Source organism: Leptopilina heterotoma, unplaced genomic scaffold (genome assembly GCF_015476425.1).
Source record: "Leptopilina heterotoma isolate Lh14 unplaced genomic scaffold, ASM1547642v1 Lhet_58, whole genome shotgun sequence".
NCBI classification, from domain to species: Eukaryota; Metazoa; Arthropoda; class Insecta; order Hymenoptera; family Figitidae; genus Leptopilina; species Leptopilina heterotoma.
In genome coordinates, this window is record NW_025111131.1 from 236,211 (window position 1) to 260,768 (window position 24,558).

A 24,558-nucleotide genomic window follows, 5' to 3' on the forward strand; every position below is an offset into this window, starting at 1 on the left:
CACGGACGATGAAGAAGTTTTTACCCTTTCTCTTGTGATTTCAAGGAGGAAAGGGAAAAATTTCCCTTTCCACATGTTGAAGGTCCAATCGCTGACATGAGACTTCTTCATCGTCAGTGCGGTTGATATACTCAAACAGTTTTATTTTCGCGACGCGTCAAAAATGCCATTTTACAGGTCACTTTAATTAGTTATTTTACTAATTGCTTTTTTATAGCTCATAGCCAAAAATGATTTTTTTGGACACTTTGAAACTCTAATTTTCTATTTTTGTAGAGAAAGTGTAAAAATGTTAATTTTTGTAAGAGAAACGTCTGTTACAAAAGTGCGATTTTTGTGTTTGGTTTGTTTACCTTTTGGTTTGTTTACATTTCACACCTTGGACTTACCCTTGAAAAAGATAACTAATAATACTAGTATAAAATCAAATTGACTGCAAAAGTAAATATTCTATTTACCATATGTAAATACCCTGAATAAAAAGTCGGACCGATTTCAGACTAATCCGGAATTTGTCAGCAACAGTACGGTTTATTGTGGAGTTTTTCACCCTGAATTCAGTTTAAAATCAATACCGTTTTTTATAACTATTGAATTCGTAATTAGTCCGGTTTAGTCCGAAGCTAGTCAGATCATATGCAACTAGTAAATACAGAAGTAATCCGGTTGGTTTAACCAGTGAATCCGCAGCTAATCCGAAACAGTCTGCTTATGGTCAGGTTTTTGTCGCACGGAATTAGTCCGGATAAATCCAAACTCAATGCGGTTTGTGTACAACTAGTGTATCCGGAATTAGTCCAATCTAGTCCGAAGTTATCCTGATAATACGCAACTTGCAAATGTTAAATTATTAAGAATTAAATCCAGAATTAATCTGGTTTTGGTCAGGTTTTTATCATACGAAATTATATTTTATAGTTTGAATTTATCTGCATTTAATACAAATTGTTTTTAATATACTTTATTATTGCGGATTGATTTCGTATTCTTTACATATTGATTTCGGATTATTCCGTATTTATTTTAGATGAGTTTTTTAACGGACATAATTTCAGATTGTTGCGTGATAATAACGGATTTAATTCAGAGACATTTAAGATTACACCAGACTGATTTAGGATTTACAATTTCACTCGGATTGATGTTAGATTAATGCGGATCATTTTCGTACAATTATTTATCGGACTAATCCACACTATTATACCCGGATTTAAACCGGATTAGTCCGAAATTTTTAGCATGGATATAATATGATTCGGGTGGCTGATTATTACCGGATCTTTAGCATATATATTTTGGATTGTTTCGTATTTGTTTCGGAATATGATTTTACCACACTAATTTCGAATTGAAGCGGACTAATATCGGATTCTTTGCGTACAGATTTCGGATTATTTCGTATTTGTTTCGGATTATGCTTTTTAGTTGAATTAAATCCGGATTGTTGCAGACAATTTCCGGATTCGTTGCATACAGTTTTCGGATTGTTTCGTACTTGTTTCGGAATAGGATTTTGCCACACTTAATTTCAAATTGTTGCGGACTAATACCGGATTTCTAGCTTACAGAGTTTGGATTGCTCCTGATATTTTGCGGATTAAGTTTTCTTAACTAGATTAAATTCTGATTGTTGCCGACTGATTCCATATTCTATCAGGGTTGCGACGGACCTGGAAAACCCTGGAAACCTGGAATTGTCATGGAATTTTTTTTCAGTTATAGAAAACCTGAAAACCTGAAATTGTCAGGGAATTTTATAAAGCCTGATACTAAAAACTCAATTTTTTTGTATTTGAGTCGTAAAAATTTCAAGTTTTCAAGTTGACATTATACAACTTTTTAATTTTAAATTTAGTGCTTACAATTGAAATCAGTATGGCATTTCTAAATTTTAGTTTCTTTTAGTCAATATCTTCCTTTAAATAATTTTAAAATTAATACATTTTAGAAACCCAAAAATTTTATGAAACTGAAGTTACCAACTTTTATGCAATGAAAATTTTTTGTTTTGCTAATTGTTTTTTAATGTAAGAAGCCCTTTAAAAAATTTCATGTGTATCCATATTAAGAAATAAACAATTAGCAATAGAAAAAAATTGCTTCTGAAGCGAGGAAATAATAATTTAGTTGAAATTTCGGGATATTTGGAAAATCCACTACAAAAATAATTAAAAATCACTGATTTCCTTGCCATAGATCATCTTACAATTTTTTTTAAATGACTTCTCACATTAAAATAAATAATTAGTAAAAGAAAAAATTGCTTATGAGCTGAGGAAATAATAATTTTGTTCAAATGTATGGTTTTTTGAAAAATCCGTGTAAAAAATAAAAATTACTGATTTCCCCAACTTCGATCTTTTGAAATTTTTTAAAGGGGTTCTAACATTAAAATAAATAATTATCAAAAGAAAAAATTGTCATTGGATAAACGTAGGTAACTTCAGTTTCATAAAATGTTATTAAAATGTTTAAAATACTTGTTTAATTGTGACAAATTCTAAACTAAACTAAATTTTTAAATTTAAAGAGATTTGCTCCTAAGATTTGCTCCTCACCTTTCTTCGGAGCGTATCTTAAATAATCTCACAAATTTTAACTTAAATTTTTGTTATTAATAAAATTAAAAATTAATAAGTTATTTTATTAACAATTTACTTGAAGGATTTTAAATTTTTTTCGTAATTAGCTAAAAACATACCAAAACAATTTTATTTTTGGGTCTGGAATTTTTTAAAAAATGGTCTGGAAAACCTGGAATAGTCATGGAATTTTAAAATCCATGTTTTGTGGCAACCCTGTCTATGAATATTGATTTCGGATGATTTCGTACTTATTATTTTAGAAGAATTCTTCACCGGTTATAAGTATGGATTGTTGCGGACTAATTACGGACTAAATTCGTAGACATTCAGGATTACTCTGGAGTGTTTTCGGATTCAGGTTTTTGTTCGGATTGATATTGATATTTCCGACTAATCCGTACTAATCTGTCCGTATTTAATCCAGAATTAGTCCGAAATTTTTACCAGTGATCTATCCATGCTATTGTTTTTAATACCTTTTTTGTATCTGCTAAATCTACTGCCGCCAATGAATCCTGTATACGTTTAGGCAATTGACGAATAATTGAATAATTTCTCATATAATCTGACATAGGGGGTTCAAGGTAATTAGCCCGTCTTATTTGGTCGTGAAAATATTCTCCCAGTGTTCCGTCATTTCTCATATATTTTCTATTTCTCCATTCATTCCCCATTTCGGCCTATACCTCCACCGAGTGAAATTCTTCCAAAAATTGGTCTTTAAAATGACTTTAATCATCGAAACTATTTGAGTTCGCCATAAATATACCATGCCCGAGCCCTACCTTTCCTTGTCGATTTTATTATCATTGGTTGACATTCTACTGGTATATTTTTAATATCAAGATATTGGTCTAGATCTTCTAAAAATTCTATTTTTATACTCATTTTCAAATGACTGCATTTCCATATCAATTTTTATTCTAGATTGATTTTTATTATTTTTTTATTATTCTTTCACTACTACTCTTCCGATTATTTACATTATTCCCATTATCTATCTTTTGTTGATGACTTTGAGGCATGTTTATATCATTCGTTCCTCTTTCATGCTCACTATATTCCGGCTTATTATTCTTTTCGTTGGGTGCCATTTGTAAAGTTTGAATACAAGAAAATATTAAACGTTATAAAATTTAAAGTAAAATTTATATTTTATTTGGAAATTATGATTATTAAAAACGATAGGACAAATGGTATTAATTATAAAATACGCCGATTATGAAGAAATACAAAAATTATGATTATTATTTATCAAAACTTAACATCACAAACTCTTTTACAATTAAAACGAAATCGATTCGCATTCGAGAATTAAACACACTATAATTACTAAAACATGTACTCCACATTCATACCAAATCGTTTTGCCAATTACAAATATATTAGCCCAATTGATATAAACCGTACAAAAAAGAAAATCCGTCTTACTTTAAGATGATTCTTGATCGCTGTTGCGTAGTACGTTCTCCTCTAAACGATGATGAAGAAAATCCTGCAACCTTCTCGATGGGGGTAAGTGGGTGTCCAGGATTAATCCACAACAAAAACACACACAACAACAGAAATAAAATCACCCGCGGGTTATTTCGACTGCTAGACTGAAACAAGTCGCACTCGAATCTCTAGGCGAAAATTCAAATTTTGATAAGAGAATTGATACGAGTCAAAATAAACCGGACGAACCGGTAGTCCTCTCGAGAGTCCCTTTTCCTTAAATTTTCTCTACTCCCTCTCTTTTATCCCCTCCTTCTCTCTCTTCCCTCTCTGTCGCTAATTGCGATATCACATAATCCCCCCCTTTTTGGGGTACTGGCCTTGTCAGGATCCCAAAAATGTCTTTGCCTCCTTCAGGTTTAATCGTTGTTTACAATATTATTTTCTTTGTTTATTTCTATACATAGATATATTCATTTCTTTCTTTAAATTGTAATCTAAAAAAATTGTTTTTCTTTTAGGGGAGGGTAGGCTACATTGAACCAGGTTTTTTATAAAGTCCAAGAACTAATTAAATTTTACAAATTTTGATCAGGTTTTTGTATGAAAATAAAACTGCAGTACTCCTTTAGTTAATACACACGTTACAAACACAAATTATTATGATTAAATAATAAAATTTAATTTTTTTCTAACCAGAAAAAAAAAAAAGAAAAATATATAAAATAAAAAATAAATAAAAAAAAAGAAAAGAAAAATAAATAAGAAAAGTGTATTTTTCTTATTTTGAAGAATGTGTGTCTACATTGAATCACCTCTAATAAAACACTACAATTTACTTCGAAAATAATATTTCCACTTACACATTGTAAAAAATCTTATTTTCTACTCAAAAAAATAGAAAATTGTTGTTAAGTAGTTATTATTTGTTAATATTGGAGATTAATATATTTCGATGTCAGGTTAGGTAGCAAAAGTGATAGTTTAAGTTTATCTCGTTGACAATTGTGATGAAAGCATGTCTTCCAGTATTTTTCTTACTAATTAGTAGAGCAGATAACTTTACCACTCTTAAAATTGAAAATTCTTTGCTTTTTCGGGTGGTTCAATGATGCCGCACTCACTGTATTCACATGACATTCATAACAAAAATTGTTTATAATAAATTTGTGTAAGATTTAAAGTTCTTCATCACATCGGAATATTGAAGTTGACACCCTAAGCGAAATAAATCACAAGTTTACTAATTTTTAAAACTTCCTATTTTAATAAAAAACGTCATTATAATTCCACCAAATTTTTTGTTTTGTACGTGAAAAACAGTTTTTTTAGTTATTCTTTGTAAATAATAAACCTACGTGTCGGAAATTTTTTGACATAGTCTGTATCGGTAATACTAACTTATATATTCAATAAGAAAAAATTTCACTCAGTCATTTCTCAGAAAATTGAAGTGGTTTACTGTTGACGCTGGTTCAATGTAGCCTACTCTCCCCTACATCATTTAGAAAAAGGTCCCATCCCGTTCACGTATCTAACTTAGAAATACAAATATTTTATTTCATTCTCACATTATTATTTTCAACGATCTTTTATTATCACAGAATCAGATTCCCTGTCATCTTTTTTATAATATTTTTTCTATTATATATTCTTTTAATTTTGTTATCGTCATCTACCTCTACCAATTCGAACGCGTTCTTGTATATATCTTTTTTAATTTTATAAGTCCCAAAAAACAGGTCCAAAAATTTCTTTGTTTCTTTTTTCTCGGCGCTAGATATATATGGGGCATTCCAGGCCAAATCGGAAATTATTTTGCTTTTGCATCTCAAATTTTTTTTAAACATTTTTTTTCTTTTAGTACTCTTTTAAATAAGCTACCTTGATTTTTTTCAAATTTTTTCAAAAAGCGGTTCAGGAAATACAGATTTTTGAAAAATGACGCTTTTTACGTAAATTTTTTTATTAAATGCTTATAACTCGGTCAAAAATTGATCAAATTGGACGTTTTTATAATGAAAAGTTTTGTCTTAACACGTCGTTTTGATTAGAGATTAGAGAATTCATACGAGTCAAAATAAACCGGACGCACCGGTAGTCCTCTCGAGAGTCCCTTTTCCTCAAATTTTCTCTACTCCCTTTCTTTTATCCCCTTCTTCTCTCTCTTCCCTCTTTGTCGCTAATTGCGATTTCATAATTATAATAATTATATTTGTGATTTTTTAGACTTTTCTTCCAAATATTGCAACAAAATACTACATTTTTTAGTATAAAATGCAACTTATTTCGATTTTTATAGTGTGAAAAATTTTAAATAATTTTTCTAATTAAATTTTCAAAATATACAAGTAAAAAGTTTTTGAATAATTGGAATTCTGTAAAATTTAATTGCAAATCAATGATTTTTTCATAAACTTTTTTATTACAATTTTTGAAAATCTACTTTTGAAGAATTTTAATTGCAAGCAAATTTTTGTAAACAATTTAATAAAAAATCTTTCAGTCTACCTACACAATTTATAATTGAAAATTAGTTGAAATGAGCTACTAAATATTATATAAAAATATTTTTAAAAAAATAATTCTTATAGAATTTTTTAAAGTTTAATTATTTTCATTATTTTCAATAACATATTTCTGAAAATTTAAATACATCTATTAATAAGACTAATTAAACAATAAAACTTGTAATTTAATTAAATGCAAATGGTAAAGTGATATTAAAGTAATATCTACTGTACCAACAACTTATTCTATTTCAGCATTAGAAAGACACTAGAAACAATCAAAAATCCCTAACGGCAGATATCCCCGCGCGGCGTTTGGTTTGACGCAATATTCTACAGGGTGTTCTTTTTTTAATGATGGCAGAGAAATGCTTCTTTTATATTAAAGTAACTTACGGTTATTATTTCTAATTGTAAAATAATTACCGTTTAAATTTTTTAATTATAGTCACCATCAATATTTTCTAAAAATTAAATATTCTCACCCTTTTTCCAGGGCATGTTCCGAATAGAAAAATTGCATTTAGGAAAAAGGAGGAATTTTTGGCCAAAAGTCTCTATCCTTTTTCTCTTTAAAAGTAAAAATAAACATTATATTTTTTAAAAATGATAAATATTCTTAGAATTTTTCTCAATGGAGCAACGAATAAAAACATTGCGCTTTTTGTAAATAGGAGGAGGAAATATTTAATTTTTAAAAAATAAAACATAATCCCAACCCCCCAAAAAAAAATTGATGCTTTTAGACGAATAAAAATAAGAAACAAACTCCTCCTATTTTCAAAATCAATTTTTCTATTTGTTGGTTAATTTAATCAAAATGGAGAAAATACTTAATATATGAAAAATAAAACATTATAACCTCAACCCCCAAAGAAAAAATGGTTGCTTCACACCAATGAAAATAATAAACAAACTCCTCCTATTTTCAAAATCAATTTATCTATTTGTTGGTTAAGTTAAACAAAATGGAGAAAATACTTAATATTATATGAAAAATAAAACATATAACCTCAACCCCCAAAGAAAAAATGGTTGCTTCACACCAATCAAAATAATAAACAAACTCCTCCTATTTTCAAAATCAATTTTTCTATTTGTTGGTTAAGTTATACAAAATGAAGAAAAGAATAATATTTTTAAAATAAAACATATAATCCCAACCCCCTAAGAAAAAATGGATGTTTTAGACCAATCAAAATAATAATCAAACTCCTCCTACATAAAGAAAGAAAATTTTCTATTTGTCGCTTTAGTTAAACAAAATATGAAGCGAATATATTAAATTTAAGCTCAACCCTTTACAAAAAATATACTTCTAGCTAATAAAAATAAGATTCAAACTCCTCCTTCTTAAAGAAAACAAATTTTTTATTGATTGGTTTAACAATACAAAAAGGGAGTGAATATTTAATTTTTAGAAAGTTACATTTAGTCTTAACCCATTAAGAAAAAAAAACTTCTGGCCAATAAAAATAAACTCCTCCTATTTTCAAAATGCAATGTTTTATTTATTGGTTGAGTTAAACAAAATGGAGAATCTAATTAATATTTAAAAAATAAAACATATAAACCCAACCCCCTAAGAAAAAATAGATGATTTAAACCAATCAAAATAACAACCAAACTCCTCCTATTTTCAAAATCAATTTTTCTATTTTTTGATTAAGTTAAACGCAAAATGCAGAAAAAATTAATATTTAAAAAATAAAACATATTTTTCCAACCCCCAAAAGAAAAAATGGATGTTTTAAACCAATTAAATTAAAACTTAAACTCCTCCTTCTGAATGAAAGATATTTTTCCTTCGTGTGTTCAAATAGAACAAAATGGAGAAAATATTAAATTTTAAAAAAATATGAAATTTAACCACAACCCTTTCCGAAAAAATAGGAGGAGATTCAATCTATTTTTGTATAGTTCATAGTAAACTTTAATTTTAAGTAGGAGGAGTTTGAATCTTATTTTTATTAGCTAGAAGTATATTTTTTGTAACGGGTTGAGCTTAAATTTAATATATTCGCTTCATATTTTGTTTAACTAAAGCGACAAATAGAAAATTTTCTTTCTTTATGTAGGAGGAGTTTGATTATTATTTTGATTGGTCTAAAACATCCATTTTTCTTAGGGGGTTGGGATTATATGTTTTATTTTAAAAATATTATTCTTTTCTTCATTTTGTATAACTTAATCAACAAATAGAAAAATTGATTTTGAAAATAGGAGGAGTTTGTTTATTATTTTGATTGGTCTAAAGCAACCATTTTTTCTTTAAGGGGTTGAGGTTATATATTTTATTTTTCATATAATATTAAGTATTTTGTCCATTTTGTTTAACTTAACCAACAAATAGAAAAATTGATTTTGAAAATAGGAGGAGTTTGTTTATTATTTTGATTGGTGTGAAGCAACCATTTTTTCTTTGGGGGTTGAGGTTATATGTTTTATTTTTCATATAATATTAAGTATTTTCTCCATTTTGTTTAACTTAACCAACAAATAGATACATTGATTTTGAAAATAGGAGGAGTTTGTTTATTATTTTCATTGGTGTGAAGCAACCATTTTTTCTTTGGGGGTTGAGGTTATAATGTTTTATTTTTCATATATTAAGTATTTTCTCCAGTTTGATTAAATTAACCAACAAATAGAAAAATTGATTTTGAAAATAGGAGGAGTTTGTTTCTTATTTTTATTCGTCTAAAAGCATCAATTTTTTTTGGGGGGGTTGGGATTATGTTTTATTTTTTAAAAATTAAATATTTCCTCCTCCTATTTACAAAAAGCGCAATGTTTTTATTCGTTGCTCCATTGAGAAAAATTCTAAGAATATTTATCATTTTTAAAAAATATAATGTTTATTTTAACTTTTAAAGAGAAAAAGGATAGAGACTTTTGGCCAAAAATTCCTCCTTTTTCCTAAATGCAATTTTTCTATTCGGAACGTGCCCTGGAAAAAGGGTGAGAATATTTAATTTTTAGAAAATATTGATGGTGACTATAATTAAAAAATTTAAACGGTAATTATTTTACAATTAGAAATAATAACCGTAAGTTACTTTAATATAAAAGAAGCATTTCTCTGCCATCATTAAAAAAAGAACACCCTGTAGAATATTGCGTCAAACCAAACGCCGCGCGGGGATATCTGCCGTTAGGGACTTTTGATTGTTTCTAGTGTCTTTCTAATGCTGAAATAGAATAAGTTGTTGGTAAAGTAGATAGTACTTTAATATCACTTTACCATTTGCATTTAATTAAATTACAAGTTTTATTGTTTAATTAGTCTTATTAATAGATGTAATTAATATTTTTACGTTCTTTTAACAATATACACTATTTTTTCCTTTATTTACACCGTTTTCATAAGTAATTATGAAAAATAACCTTGCTATAAAATCACAATGACATTTTTGCACATTTCAGTTAATTATTAATTATTCAAAGCTTTCTTTATAAAAATATTTGCATAATTTCATTCTCCAAATGTTCCTTTTCAATTTCCAATCGTTTTTTTCATCAAATTCTGTCTTTTAACAGAATTATAAAGCAATTTACCAAATGTCTCCCAAATGTATCCCAAATGTATCCCAAATGTATACCCACGTGGGGAGACATTTGGTAAAACGATTTCGCAAGGGATGGGGGAGGGGGGGTCAAAATTTCCAAAAATTAGCGTTACGTAATTTGTGAACGCTCCCTAATTCAAGTTATAAATCAGTGAAAGGTCAGGGGAATACAAAAGAAAATTTTTGTGACAACACTGAATTAAATAAAATAATGACTTTTATATCCCACATGCACAAAAATGTCGCTTTCTGACAGCTGACGACAGGGAGTAAAAGTCATTCACTTGTTCGACTTGTATGAAAATGACGGCCATTTTTGCCCATGGGAGAAAATGGTCGCCATTTTTATACGCCTACGGCGCCCTCGACCTTCGCTTGTGTCACAAAAATCACCGTAAAGAAATGGGTTGTTGCTTAATATACTATTTCGTGTTTTTTCCTATTTTTAATCGACTAAGAAGGAGTTTACACCGAAAGGCATTAAATTTATACTCGTGCGAGTATAAGCGGATATTTCTCGACGAGAATATACTCGCACCTGCGCAAACACGTGGTCAAGGCAAAGTCTTTCACTACACAGCTGCAGGCAAACATTATGCCTCTCGGTGTAAACTTCTTCTATAGCATCTCTTTTTACGCCTTGAAGTCGATTCGAGGCCTGTAATATTATAATTATTATTATAAGAACGCATCATTTAAATATAAAAAAAATTAAGTTTTCAAAAATTTAATTTAAAAAAATGAGAAAACTTACTTTTTCCGAGTATTCGACAACGTCGCGCATATTTCTCGGATATCCGCTAACAAGAAAAGTTTTGGCCTCTGGAGACATTTTTATTTCAAGCATGAGAACTTCCGTGACTGTTTTACTACTTAGTGAACCGAAATCTTCCAAATCTGCAAATAAACATTGCGAAAAGATTAGATATTAGCTGACGTTAGCTTTTTTCTTTATCGTTTCTTTAACTTTTATACTGTTTTCGATTAGGTACCCTGCTAAAAATACACCGTAAAAAACTATAGGAACCTGTTAGACTTAGGTTTCTAATAGTTTCAATGAGGGATTGTAGAAGGGATTTGTTAAATTTTTTATGAGGTTTCTATAGGTTTTAAAATATTTCTTTAAAATGTTTCTACGATGTTTTTACAAGGTATTTATGAGGCTCAAAAAATTTTAATATATTTAATTTGACACATAATGGGTTCGAAGATGACAAGGTTCCTAAGATGTTTCTACGATGTTTTTAATGAGAATTTACAAATATCGAAAAAAATTATATTCTCTATTGAAAATTAAAATAAAAAAATGTTTAATTAACTATGCAAGGTGCATGTTAATTAATATTTTTTTATAAATCATTTGAAGCATTTTCTACAGACTTAAAACATTTTTATACACATTAAAATTCCTAACGCTCGCGGGGGGATTTGAACCCCAGGCCTATCTTAATCTACGCGCCGAAGTCTAATACGTTAACCACTACGCTATTCGCTCGTTGGGAATCTGAACATAACAATGCTGATATACAGTACCGCTAGAAAACATCAAATTTTTATATAGGGGAATGTAAGGTATCGTGGCGTGTAAGGTATGATGGCGGACTTGTCAAATCTGGCATGTAACGTCACATCTGAAGCGCCTTATCACTATGGTCGATGTCTTTTATCGTAATGACATTTTATATGCAGTAGTATTAATGACCAAACGCGTGCTTTGTACTCTAAGTGATTTTGAATAAAAAAAAAGTTTGCAGCAAACTTCCATAGAAATAAAAATGTCACCCTCTTGGCAAGTTTGCAATGAAAACTTGAGGAAAATTTGCAGCAAACTTTCTAAAATACCTAAAAAATTAAAAAAAATTTTTTTTTTCAAATTGCATATATTTTGATGAACGATGCCTTCCCTGTAGGGAAGGTGACTAAAATATAGTGCGCAGCTCTAGATGTCATAGTAAACTACTGCGCATACATTTAAGTTTTTGCTATTTGGCGCAAGTTTGCTGCAAACTTGCAGTGCAAACTTGCCAAGTGGGTGACATTTTTGTATTTATGCAAGTTTGCTGCAAACTTGCAATGCAAACTTGCGAAATTTGCATATGAAAAACTTGCAGCAAACTTGCAGAAAATATCTGTGCTTTGTGGGAAGTAGTGAAAAAAAAATAAAAAGTTTTATTAGATATGTGTGTTAATAGTGCTAGAGTGAAGATTTTTTGAAAATTGAGTCAGGTAAATGTATGGAACGTATTGTTTTGACCTTGGACAACAGTTTTTTGTATTTTACATTTTTCTCAATTCGCGCTGTATGAAAGTAACACCAACATATTTTCATCAATAGCTTGTCACGGTGGTCTTCAAGCACTTTTAGGTTTACCTGAAATGAGTCAAAATTGTGCTAACGCAGTTTTATCTGGAATCGTCCCAAGATTCCAAATTTTCATTTCCGAAAATCGTAGCTGATTCTTTTTTCGAAAAAAACATATATATGGGCAATTCCACGTGAGATTTAAGTCCATCTCTTAAAATCGGCCAAAAAATAATTTTTGTAACGTACAGTGGCAGATCATTTTTTGCACGAGTCTTTGAATTTTTTGTGTACTAATAGGGTTAGAATTCGTGAAATTTTCACATAAAATAAAAAGTATTTTTTTTAAATCGAAATGTTGAAAAAACATTTCTATTTGGCCTTAAGATTGTGTCCACCAAAAAAAAGAAACAAAAAATTATTTTTTATAAAAGTTATTGCAAAATTAATTTTTTTGCAACTTTTTAAACATAATTTGATTTCTCCTAAATGAATGAACCGATTTAAATGAACCAAGTGGGAATATAAAGAGGATAAAATATACTTTCGTTCAGGATTAGAAAATTTTTAAAAAGTTTATTTTTTTATAATTATTTAATAAATTTTTTATAAACAATTAATTTTTTTTAATGTTTTACGCCTTTTAAAAATGTTAAAAAAATATTAACATACACTTAAAACTATAAGAAATCAAAATCCGTTGAGAAAATTTTGGAGCGACAATTATTTTACAAGTTATAAGGGAAATTATATTGAACGGAGATGCGATTTTGATGATTTTTAGAATAAAAACATTATTTTTAACTACGAAATGAACAAAACCCTGTCAAATTAACATTTTTATTTAATTATATAACCATAAAAATGATCAAAAACTAATTTCAGCGTTGATGCACTACGCCGCGCCAATATAATTTCCATTATAACTTTTAAAATAATTGTCGCTCTAAAATTTTTTTAACGGATTTCGGGATTTTGTTTCTTATAGTTTTAAGTGTAAATTAATATTTTTTTTCAAATTTTTAAAAGGCGTAGAACATTAAAAAAAATTAATTGTTTATAAAAAATGTATGAAATAATTATTAAAAAATAAACTTTTTAAAAATTTTCTAATTCTGAACGAAAGTATATTTTATCCCCTTTATATTCCCGTTTGGTTCATTTAAATCGGTTCATTTATTTAGGAGAAATCAAATTTTGTTTAAAAAGTTACAAAAAAATTAATTTTGCAATAACTTTTATAAAAAATAATTGTTTTTTCTGTTTTTTGGTGGACACATTCTTAAGGTCAAATAGAAATGTTTTTTCAACATTTCGATTTAAAAAAAAAACTTTTTATTTTTTGTGAAAATTTGACGAATTCTGACCCAATACCTCTTGTGCTCCACCGCAACAATTCTCGAATATGTAACACTTGCGGTCTTCTCCTATTCTAGTTGCGTTAAAACAGTCAGCAGCTACTTCACATGTCCAAATTGTAACCATAACTGAAGTGAAACCTTTTTTTCTATAATGTAAAATCATCAGTTTTTTCTCTTTTTGTTATTTTTCATCATTTCTAGTAGTTTTAATAAATGATTTTAACATCTACATAATATTTTAGTTGAATACACCAAATCCGCCACCATACCTTACAACTTTCAAAAATAAAAAAAATCAGTGTTTTGCGCTAAGAGCTGTAAAATTTCACTGCATTTAAATTTTAACAGCCGCTTCTGACAGAAATATGCTTAATAGATGTCAGCAACTGCTTGCTTTTGAAATTTTGAAAAATATTGTTTTTTTAGAGAGAGACGCAAAAAACAAAGTGTCCGCCACCATACCTTACACTCCCCTAAAGTGAATTTAATAATTTTGAAACAAATATTTTTTAATATTTTAACAATTTATTTATATTATGTAAATAAATTAAAGATTTTATTACAATATTTTTAAATCTTTAATATTTATCTTTAATTGATGAATATTTTCTTACTTATTTATTTAATATTTACGAATAATTAGTTGAATACTTTACTTATAACAGTTATAACTATACGAAATCAATGCAAAATGAACCAAAATAAACATTTACTGAGAAAACGAATTATTTGGTTCAAAAAAATTTTGTTTAAATCAAACTTAAAATATCTTTGCTATACAGTCAAACATATTTAAGTGATTACGAAAATGATAAAGAAATTTGGCGACTAGGTCATCTTCATGTTGAAAATCACAAAAAACCCATTAAAAAAGACCGTTTTTATTTATGTGCCTCAGAAGGGAAAACACTATAGAGGCCGTCTCTGCTCGTGTACTTGGGCTTTTTAATGTAGAAAGGGAGTCAAATTGACTTTCTAGTTAGTACTAAAAGGTACCCAACCCAGAACCGACCCCCGCCAACGTAAAATTATTTATGAAATATTAAATTATATATATATATATATATATATATATATTATATACACGCTAAAAAAAGTTCTTCTAAAGTAGAGATAACAATCACTATAATAGCTATAAGTTTCACTGATTTGGCTCCATCGATAATCCATTTTCGCTGATCTAGCGAAAATGATATTTCTTGCGTTACCTTTTGATAACAACATAACCGTAGAAAATGCGAATAAAATACTGCAGGAAACTACAATTAAAAACGGAAAAAGTTGGCAAACTGGGTTACTTTGGAGTCGTGACGAGGGTATCGCGAATTCCAATAGCAAGCAAACCGCTCTTAATAGATTTAATGCTCTCGAAAAAAGTCTAGATCGAGACACCGCCTACGCTAATTTATACTATAGTGAAATGCATCGATTTATTGATGCCGGTTACGCAGAACGATTAATAAACACAGATTTCGGGGAGAGGATATGTTATATACCGCACATTGGTGTCTTAAGCCCAAGAAGGGATAAAAAGGTTAGATTAGTTTTTGATGCGGCTTCAAAAACGGGGGGAGTAAGTCTAATCGATAAGCTTCTCAAAGGACCGGAATTATTAAAATCATTGATCGGAATTTTCATGCGATTTGGACAACATAATATAGGCCTTAAAGGAGATATTTAGGGGACCGTACACCACTTTCGCGTGTTTCTTCAACATTTATTTTTTCATAGTAAAATGTATCGAAACACTGGGCTCTTTTCACACATATTGAGGATTAAGAAAAAAATATTTTTTTTATTTATTCTGCCCTTTATGGCGACAAAATGGAGGCTGAAGTGATTGTCCGGAAATAACTGGTTGACACGATATCTCTGCTTCAAAATGTCGGAAACAAAAATCCGAAGAATTTCTTAAAATATGTCAGTGGCTATGGCATGAACCACAACCAACATTCTACATTCATTTTTAACCCCATTTTTTTACCGTTTTAGAGGTGAAAAAGGGGTAAAAAAATTTCAAATCGCCGCCATTTTCTAATTTTTTTTCAAATTCATTTTTTGTGATTCATGCCATAGCCACTGACATATATTTTAAGAAATTCTTTGGATTTTTTGTTTCCGACATTTTGAAGCAGAGATATCGTGTCAACCAGTTTTTTCCGGACAATCACTTTAGCCGCCATTTTGTCGCCATGAAGGGCAGAATAAATAAAAACATATTTTTTTCTTAATCCTCAATATGTGTGTTAATATGTGTGAAAAGAGCCCAGTGTTTCGATACATTTTACTATGAAAAAATAAATATTGAAGAAAAACGCGAAAGCGGTGTACGATTCCCTTAAGGATATGTTTCTCAGGCTAAAATTGCATCCACCGGATCGCGACGCGCAACGATTCTTATGGCGAGGAAAAGATAGAGACCGTTCTCCGGATGAGTACACAATGAATACTTTAATTTTTGGTTCAAAATCCTCACCTAGTAGTGCAATATTTGTAAAAGATGTAAATGCTAACGAATTTAAAGATAGTATGCCAGAAGCAGCCACAGCTATAGTAAACGATTCTTACGTTGACGATTTCTTAAAAAGCGTAGATACTGAAAATGAGGCTGTAACGATGATTAAGCAAGTTTCCTTTATAAACGAACAAGGTGGATTTAATATGCACTCTTGGTCCTGTAACAGTCCCGAAGTATTAAAATCAATTCCAGGGAATGAGCGTGATTCCAATGACGTTAGTCTCAATATCGACAGTACTGAATTAAAAACACAAAAAGCACTCGGCCTTTTTTGGAGAACAAAAGAGGATGTCTTTCTGTTTGACGTAGGACTAGCCAAAATTCCCCCTGATATTTTACACGAGGAGCGACCTCCTACAAAACGCGAATTTTTGAGAATCATAATGTCAGTATTTGACCCTTTAGGTTTTTTGGCTCCGTTTATCATTCGCTCAAAAATTTTAATGCAGGAAGTATGGGTCAGTGGAATCGAGTGGGACGCGACTTTAGGTGATAACGAAAACAAAAAGTGGAAATCGTGGATAAAGGACTTACCAAATGTTGGCTTGTGCTCCGTTCCGAGGTGCTATTTACCCCCAAATAAAAACACAATTCTCACGCACTTACATATATTTTGTGACTCAAGTTCAAAGGCATATTCGACCGTTGCCTATTTAAGATTTTCATTTGATGATGGGTCTACTCACACGAGTTATTTTTATGCAGACAAATATTTAAGGGGGAAGGAGCAGTTGTAAAATCCCATTAAAATATGCCTATTTTTAGGTGCCATTTTCTCAGCTCCAAATGATTATTTTTCATCAAACTTTTTTCTGATGATTTAATATACAAAGGACTAAAATCTGATATTTCGATAAAGACAAATTTTTGTTTTTGAATTTTCTGTGACATTTTGAAAAAATTAATTACCGTTCTCCTGAAAAATAATTTTTCCTAAGTACCATTTTCTCGAAAACAACTTAACGGATATGGTTCTCTTTTTTTAATTACTTGTAGGGTTGAGTGGGGCAAAATGGGGTAGGCGGGTCAAATGGGGTACCTCTGTTTTTCCCTGATAGGTACTATTAATTTTTTTATCCTCGACATATATCATTCATGTTGATAAGAAACTGTTAATAATTATGAAGACACTCAAAAAAAAATTTTTTTTTAAAGTTATACAACTTTTAAGTTTTGAGCAAAAAAAATATGAATGTTTATCTAATTACTAATTCTAGAGTAATTTCCAATAGGATAGATTGTTAAATTGTTTACAACGACTTGGAAACATTACATTTTGTTTTAATATGCAGTGTGGGGCAAAATGAGGTAATAAAATGTGGGGCATACCAGGTGTTACGCTGTTTCATTCAACTATTTAAAAACATTATATTATGCATGTTTAAAGGTTTTCTGCAGAAGAATCGATATTTTTGTTTCGAGACATTTATACTATCAATGTTTCACTATCGATATATTGATATTTTGCAATATCGTTGCTTTTTGTTAAATTCTAATAAATATTACTTGTTTTTCATAGTAATAAAGAATCCTACTTTTTGTTTGTATTTATAATCTCATACAACAAGAATTTAATGAATTTTGAAAACATATATTCCATGTTTTGTATAGTTATTTGATGCCACCCCATTTTGCCCCACGGGTAGGGCAAAATGGGATTTTAACACTTTCTCAGAAAATACGATATAAGTTCTTTAAAAAAAAAAAAAATTTTCCGCTATTATCATAATTTCCTCAAAGCTTTACAAATATTTCTTATAGAGGAGGATGGGGCAAGGATCTAGCGGCCAAACTTGAATATGTATCTGCAAACGAAAAGTATTTTTGGAAAGCCTAGTTAATTGGCTACAATTTTAATATACATTATTTTACTGTAGACTCAAATCCCTACGAGATACGAATGAAAAAGTAAACAAAAATTTTTAACTATCATTGCCGTAGTACCGGGGCAGGGATAGTTAAAAGAATTCGAATGCTAAAAATGTTATAGAAAATCAGTAAATTTTCGATTTCTTTATTTTATTGGATTTAGACTATCCCAATATTGATATCTCAAGTAATAAAAATATGTATTGAACATTTTCTAAATTTCAATTATTGTATTAAAATTCATCTGAACTATAATCTGAGGTTTAACCAATTTTCTTCAGACGACCACCAATTTCTTGGTCAATAAGCTTCGTTTTCCGTATATAATTACGCACCATTATGTATATCAACCTAAAAAGAACAATTAAACACTTTTTTAAAATTTGCAATGGCATTAACAGGATTTTACCGTGCCGTATTATCTCTAACTATCCTTGCCCCGTGAGCCCATATTTTAGTTTTTTTTAAATTTTATGAAACAACGTAAATTAATTTGAAAATAAATACGATATTCGTGTTCAGCAGGAAATTCCACTCCGGAAAACACTTAAGTAAATAAATATTCTGAAACTCCAATATACAAAACAATATGATAAACATTACGTTGACATTTTAGCAAAATATACTTTTTTTAAAAATAAACTCCTAACTTCGCAAATGGTGACAGATTGACTTGTAATTTTCATAATCATCTTTTGGTGTTAAAACGCGAATATACCATGAATTACGCGATTTTTGAGCTAGCCGTCTAAGCATAACAGCCACTATAACTATCCTTGCCCCATCCTCCCCTACATATACATTTCCTAATACTAAGTTTTGCGCCTACAGAGCAACTTGAAAATTAGGAGTACTCGCATTTGCCTGGACCACCCGTCTAATGGGTTTTCCGCCAGTGGAGAGGGAAACTGTAGAAAACCTCTCCTGTGTCGAGTTCTAATGGTGTGTACCGGACAATAATCGACGGTGCACATCATTATACCTCGACGTCAAACCTCCCGCTCAGATTATTTCACGTGCCGAAAAAAGTACCAAGCCAAATGGGCGCGAACAAAGGGTACTTACCCTTGGTCCTTAAACGACCGCCAAGCGAGGCATCTATCCGACTGAGCTAATCTGTCGGTTAAATTTCCTCAAAGCTAAGTGTACGCAAAGAAGAATTTTGAAGTTTAGCCGAATCGGTTTATTCGTTTGGTTCTCTTTAAACAGCCAATTTCAAAAAGGTACCCCATTTTGCCCCACTCTCCCCTAAATTAATGGACTGTAATCTGATCGTTCGATTTTACAAATAAATTAGTTTATTTAAAGTTATATAATTATTTAACAAAACAAAACCAAGAAAACGAGTAATTATTTTTTTAAAATGGCATAGAAAATTCAATAATAAAAATTTGGCTTTATCGAACGATAAGATTTTAGTCCTTTGTATATAAAATCAACAGAAAAAAATGAGAAGAAAAATAATAAATAGAGTGTTCAACTAACTATCTGGAGGGACAAACAGACTACAATTGAAGTTAACTACCTCGAAGGGAAAAGTTAACTATCCAGAGAAGCATAGGCTAACACTCAAAACCTAATATAGGATTTTAAAACTGCTCCTACCCTCTTAACACAATGGACATTTAACGTAATTTACATGCAACAAAGTTGATATGCAACAGAATTGTCCAGGAACATAATTGACATACAGCTCGCATACAATAGTATGTTGCAGTTCATAATGTCAGTAGGTAGTCAATAGTCAATAGAAGTAGTGATTTCAAATGCGTAAAACTATACAGGTTTTGTATAAAATTCAAATTTCAGAGTTTGAAAATTTATAGTTTTTTTTATTTAACTGCTGTTCATGAAATCGCAAAAATTTATTACAAATCGCCCAATTTGCGACTTTTCAAAAATATAGTCGCATTTTTATGTCTCAAGTCGCCCAATTTGCGATAAAGCGACCAATATTGACAGATTGGGCGATTGGGAACTAAGAGACCGATCATCGGTCCAATAAAGGCTCCCAATATTGGACCAATATTGGCTGATGCTTGGGATGTAACGGGTTCGCCAAGCATCGGTTGTTAATATTGGTCCAATATTGGCCGAATATTGGCAACCAAGAGAAAAAAGTTTTTTTTTAAATAAATTTTTTTAACTAAATAATAATAATATATGAAGTAGAATTTATCACTCGGTCGAAAATTATATATGTGAGAAAAAATCATTCTTTCCAAGTCAAATAATTATTTGACTCGGAAAGAATGATTTTTTTACATATATAATAATAATAATAAATTAATGTTTATAATTTTTGTTTAATATATTTATTTGTTTAATTATTTATTTTTAATAATTTATATAAATAATAAATTATTTATAAATTATAATTGTTTTTAAAATTCAGTACAGCTATTAGGAAATAGCAATCTGCAAGAAAATTCTATCATTAGGGTACAGTCCCATGTTGAACAGAAAACACAATGCAAAGCAGAATTTCGTAAGAGTGAAAAGAATAGTGATATCTGACTAACTCTCTTGCACTCACGAAATTCTGCTTTGCATTCTGTTTTCTGCTCAGCATGGGACTGCACCCTTAAATAATCAATGATAGACGAGAGATATCCGCGTCATTAAATAGATTCACAGATATACTCTGCTCTTGCGACGAATCTCTCAATAGGGGAGACTACTATCGGACCAAAAAGAACTGGCCCCTGACTTTGAAAGCTCACAACGCAGGTAAAAAAAATCGTAGAGAGTTAAGACAAAGTCAAATACGTAGCTTACTTATCTAGTTGTTTGTATACAAAATTCCATAACTCAAAACAAATTTTAGTTTAAGTTATGGATTTTTAATTGAAAAAATACATGGTTTTTTGCATGTTTTTGAGAATAGGCTACTTTGAAAGCATGTAGCTCATTTAAAAAATATCCAATCGACATACTGATTTTTTCAGTAATATTTGTATCTTTCTTAAATATATAGTGGAGAATTTTTTAAATATTTTAATTAACATTTGTAGATTATTTAAATCAAACATAAAAAGTTATCTCTCTTGCGAGCAGAAGCACAGCTTTGAAATAAAATACAAATTATGTAGAAGTTTTTCCTTAGACAGAAACAATTTGAAAAAACTTGTAAAAAAATTTTGTTTAACATTTATTTATAAAAATATTTTTCATTTTTTGCTTTATTACACCATTAACCCTTTCAGCCCCAGTGGTCGATATTTCGACCACCTTCTAAGCCACTGATTTTTTTAACATAACTTAAAGGAAAACTTTAAATAATTGCATATTTCTTATTTTTATGTTTCTACAAATAGGGTTTAGTAGTTTTTTAACAAATTAATTTATAGGGCGTTGTCGGCAGTGGCAAGACAGCGGGTATAGCGAGACACTGCGATATTTCAAACAGCTGAGTTGACAGTGTTGCTTTTTTTGGTGTAAAAGTAAAGTTTTATTCTGTTGAAGCTTTTTTATATGATACACACTTTCTGGATGTAAAATCTGTCACTATAATGCTGTCAATAGTTTTAAGCAAGTTTTAAAGTTTTATTCTTCGTATGAAAAAGTGTTTATAAAATTAAACTTTTTAAAATTTGGTTAACGGCAAATATTTTAAGTTATTAGTATGTAAGATTTCTTCAAAATTCCTAGAACATTATGCATAATAGTCCGATAGACACAATTGTAGATCGTTATTACCGTAAATCACTGTTTCGGCAATGGCGAGACACTTATTGTCGGCAGTGTCCGGACACTGCTTGTTTAAATCTAATAAAATAGTACATTTCTAAATGACTTCGGTATTATTTTTTTTAAGTTTTGTCGGCAATATTTTGCATAACAATAACCTAATCTTAAAGTTGCGTATGTATTTTCAAATAATCCGTAATAATAAAAATAATAATCTTAACTCTTTTTTTAGATGTAAAAAACGTAATCAATTTAAAATGGACACAAAGGAACCCAAACGCTTTGAAGTTGAGAGCCGTAAAAGACATTGTAATTGAAAAATTTGCGATTTAAAGTAATGTCTCGCCACTACCGACGTTTTTGAATGTCGGTAGTCGCGGGACATTTTTGAAATTCGGTAATAACTTTTTTTTGAAGACATATGCTATCTATATTATGTAAATTTGTAAAAGATAGTCTCACTAGTCTGTCTGCACAAAAGCAGACCAAATATTCATGAAAATATGAGTCCTACACAAAAAAAACAAAGCGTGTCTCGCCACTACCGACTCTCCCCTATTATTTATGTTTTTTTGTTATTAACAAACTTATACACGGCAACGCATTATTTCAGGTTAAACTTAACTGTAATAAAATTAAATCAGTAACATATATACTTTAAATTATAATTGTTTTCAAAATTTTTAGGGTTTGCTGAATATTAATCTAAAATCAGATATGCAAATTCAAAATGGTGGATCCAATATGGCAGACAAAAATTAAAAATTAAACTTTGCTTAAAAAAAGGTCTCTTTGGGGTTTTTGGGGTCGCTGATTACAAATCTAAAGTCAGTTTAAAAAAATTCAAAATGGCGGATCCAATATGGCGGACAAAAAATTAAATAAATTTGCTTTAAAATTGTTTCTCGGGGGTTTTTGGGGTCGCTGATTACGAATCTAAAGTCAGTTTTTAAAAAATCAAAATACTGGATCCATAAATCTATATGGCGGACATAAAAAGTTACGAATTTGGAAACACCCTCCTCTTTTTTAATAGGGGCTTGGGACCGGCAATGGCAGAGTTTTATCTCTTTTCTTTTAACTTTTTTTGTTTTTTTAAAATGTTTTAAATGTTTTTTTTTAATTTTTAAATACTTTTTTTAATTTTGTTTTCTTTAAATATTTTTATATTTGTCGTAACAAACGACAAAAGACAAGTGACGAAACATAAAAGACGAATGACAAAAAAACAAAAGAAAATCAAGAGAAAAAAAGGGAAAATGTCAAACGACAAAAAAACAGTACTACTCTCCTATTTTTAATAATATTATTGTAATAGTCGTAACATTAGATTCGCGTTTTAAAAATTTTGTAAGAATGATTCCAGATTTGTATTTACACACCCCGCAAACTTCCAAGAAGCAGCATTCAGTCCTATATTGTCAATTTTTAATTTTTGACAATCATATTGTATCCATTATTTTAAAGTTAGAGAAACTGACTTCAGATTCGTAATAAGTGACCTAGAAAAACCTAAGCGGTAATTTTCAAACAAATTTGATGGATTTTTTATTTCTTCGTCCAACATATTAAATCCTCCATTTTTAATTTTAATAAACTGACTTCAGATTCAGCATCAGCGACTTCCAAAACCTCCGAATGCTAACTTTTAATCAAATTTGTTTCATTTTTAAATTTTGGGTCATTCCAGCGAAAATCGTCTAGAGCTGGTTGCTCGATGATTTTAAAAAATGCTGTAATTAATGTATAATATTCTTTCACGGAGAGAAATTTATAGTAGTGGGTAACATAATTGTGGTTAGGGTGACCATCTTTAATGCTACGTATACAGACAGCTATCTAGATAGTCACCGTTACCATCAATATCATCAGGAGTAACATCTTGGTAGTACGGGGTAGCATATCTATATTTTTTTTAGCATCTGGGATGGTTGGCAGTAGCATAATGATAGTATCGTGTAACATCATCTTTTTAACATCAAAATCTGACTATCCATTTCTCTCAGTGTTAATACAATTAGATTATTTATCCTTTAGTGGTTTATAGCACCAAATATATTTTACATTCATTTAAATAATTTTTTTAAATTTCTAACTGGTTATGAAGTCTAACATAACCCATTTTTCGAAAACTCAGTGTAAATAACTAAAAACAGATTAAAAATACTGCTTTTTATTTTAAATATATATATATTTTTGTTAAATGGGGCGTTTCATATGAAAACGACATATGATATTATGATGTCTCAGATTTTTCTTATATTATCAGAATTGAGAGTGATTAGGGTCCTAATGAAGTATACTAAGTAACAATAAAAAATTATTTTTATTTATCTAGATATTTGCATTAAAACATTTTTGTAAAATTTTTTTATTTTGAAAATAACTTTTTCTTGCTTTGAGTTACAAAAAATTGTTCTGAACATTTTTTGTGCTCAAAATACTAAACTTTCAGAAAAAAATTACTAAAAATAAAAATTATGAATTTTAGGTTAATTTGTTTAAACAATAAAATTTGTTTTTAGTTTTTAAACCCTTTCTCCCTGTTTCTCAGGTCTGAAAAAAATCATGAATAATGTTGATAATATAATAAAACTTTCCTGAAATTTTTAGCTTGGCGTTATTTTTTGTTTTCGAGAAAAAAAAATTCCTAAAGATTACAGTGCAAGCGCTCCGCTCAGTGAGGAGCTATTCGTCAGGTGTAAAAAAGCGCCAAT

The 24,558-nt window shown here is 29.6% G+C and overlaps 1 protein-coding gene across 1 annotated transcript in view; it reads right to left on the reverse strand.

Moving 5' to 3' along the window:
• LOC122508867 (adenylate kinase isoenzyme 5) overlaps nt 1–24,558 on the reverse strand; it is a 254,215-nt gene that overhangs the window by 176,878 nt on the left and 52,779 nt on the right. Inside the window, exon 6 of the mRNA XM_043622465.1 lies at nt 10,856–10,998. Within this exon, the coding sequence (XP_043478400.1) occupies nt 10,856–10,998 (143 nt within the window). The remainder of the gene's footprint in view (nt 1–10,855; nt 10,999–24,558) is intronic.